This window comes from Nyctereutes procyonoides, unplaced genomic scaffold (genome assembly GCF_905146905.1).
Source record: "Nyctereutes procyonoides isolate TBG_1078 unplaced genomic scaffold, NYPRO_anot_genome, whole genome shotgun sequence".
Classification (NCBI taxonomy): domain Eukaryota; kingdom Metazoa; phylum Chordata; class Mammalia; order Carnivora; family Canidae; genus Nyctereutes; species Nyctereutes procyonoides.
This window is the reverse complement of record NW_026575114.1, coordinates 356,912-359,046: the sequence shown is the minus strand read 5'-3', so window position 1 is coordinate 359,046 and position 2,135 is coordinate 356,912. Positions and strand designations below refer to the sequence as shown.

Genomic DNA, 2,135 nt, shown 5'->3' with positions numbered 1-2,135 from the left:
GGTTATTATCTACAGACTAATTTCTTCTAGTTCTGACACTTTAAAATATAACTTCTCTTCTTCGGAAAGTAAATATGCCTTCTCAGATTAATCAATGTAAGGAAAAAATATCTAATTTTGTTAGGTTAAAATAAATTTTTGTATGTTAGATATGTATGTGAAACATTTACATGTACCTAGCTTTTATATTTCTGAACACATTGATTTAATACAGCTTCTACAAATATTTACTATGCCTGATAAAAGCAAGCACAAATATAAATGATAGAATGAATATTTTTTCACCATTATATCAAGTACCACAAGACATACTGACAACTTACGTTCAACTTATCAAGAAATTTTATTCATGATGCCAATTAAGCAAACAGAACAGTTTATAATCCATTTTTTAAAAAGCACATGTCCAGGTTAAAAAGACTTTGGAAATCACAGATGAAAGATTTGGAAAAAGTTCAACATTTTCACACAAATTTTTTTCATGAAAATTTTAATTCAAATAGAGCATTGTAAACGATGAAAACTATCAATGTTTTCTTCATTTGCAGAGTTATTCCTTTCTGAAATCATGAACATCTGGAACACCACCTCAGATTTCATTCTCCTAGGACTCTTCAACTACACAGAAGCCCACCTGTTTCTCTTTGTGATGGTTCTGACTATTGCTTTCAGCTCCCTGGTGGGCAATGCCCTCATGATTCTCCTGATTCATCAGGATGTCCATCTCCACACACCCATGTACTTCCTACTGAGTCAACTCTCCCTCATGGACATGATGCTGATCTCCACCATTGTGCCCAAAATGGCAGCTGACTACTTGAGTGGCAAGAAGTCCATCTCCCCGGCTGGCTGTGGGTTGCAGATATTTTTCTTCCTTACTTTGGCAGGGGGCGAGTGCTTCCTCTTAGCAGCCATGTCCTATGACCGCTATGTGGCTGTTTGCCACCCACTGAGGTACCCCATTCTCATGAGCTGGCAATTATGCCTGAGAATGACCATGGGGTCCTGGTTCTTGGGGGCAGCTGATGGGCTCATGCAGGCTGCTGCCACCCTGAGTTTTCCATTCTGTGATGCACATGAGATCAATCATTTCTTCTGTGAGGCCCCCACTCTGGTGCGTTTGGCTTGTGCTGACACATTTGTTTTTGAGTATGTCATGTATATCTGCTGTGTATTAATGCTGCTGGTTCCATTTTCTCTCATTCTGATTTCCTACAGTCTCATCCTTGCTGTGGTTCTCCAGATGCGTTCTAGAGAAGCCTGCAAGAAGGCTTTCTCCACCTGCTCCTCACATCTGTCTGTGGTGGGACTCTTTTATGGAGCTGGCATTTTTACCTACATGGGACCCAAATCCTATAGGTCAGCTAACCACGATAAAATAGTGTCAGTGTTCTATACAATCTTTACTCCTTTACTGAACCCCCTGATCTACAGTATAAGGAATAGTGAAGTCAAGGGAGCCCTGAGAAAGTGTATGGGTCAATGTGCTGCCTTAAGTCATAACTGAGATTACATTGTATGTATGTGATTTCAAGATTTAAAAAAAGTGTGTGTGATTTTCTAGAGAAAAGTTATATATGCATTAAATCTATAGCTGTTAATATTTCACTTTGAAATGCAGACATCACTGCATGTTGGATCATTTTTTCATGTATAATCATTATATTATTTTTATCATTTTTTATCTTAATATTTTTTTTATTTTTATTTGAATTCCAGTTAGTTAACATACAGTGTAATACTAGTGTCAGGTGCAGAATTTAGTGATTCAACTCTTACATACAACACCCTGTCCTCATCAGTATGTGGCCTCCTCAACCACCATTACCTATTTAACCCATCCCTTCACCTACCTCCCCTGAAGTAACCATCAGTTTGTTCTGTATAGTTGATTATTTCTGTTTTGTTTCTCTTTATTTCTCTCTCTCTCTCTTTTTACCACTCTGTTCATCTGCTTTGTTTCTTACATTCCACATATGAATGAAATGATATAGTATTTGTCTTTTCCTGACTGACATTTTTGCTTAGAATAATAGTCCATAGCTTCCTTCAGGTCATTGCACTTGGTAAGATTTCATAATTATCTGTGACTGAGTAATATTTTTATTACGACTTTTTTTACATTATTACAACTA

The 2,135-nt window shown here is 37.1% G+C and overlaps 1 protein-coding gene across 1 annotated transcript; it reads left to right on the top strand.

Moving 5' to 3' along the window:
• The first annotated feature begins 526 nt into the window (after positions 1-526).
• Positions 527-1,507, top strand: LOC129515009 (olfactory receptor 2T8-like). Its single transcript, XM_055333709.1, has one exon. It carries the CDS (start codon positions 530-532, stop codon positions 1,505-1,507), a length of 978 nt encoding a protein of 325 aa, XP_055189684.1. The 5' UTR covers positions 527-529.
• Positions 1,508-2,135: the final 628 nt, after the last annotated feature.

What these genes read in the sequence shown, in the direction of transcription:
- LOC129515009 (XM_055333709.1), top strand. Translation starts at nt 530, where the DNA reads ATGTTTTCTTCATTTGCAGAGTTATTCCTTTCTGAAATCATGAACATC.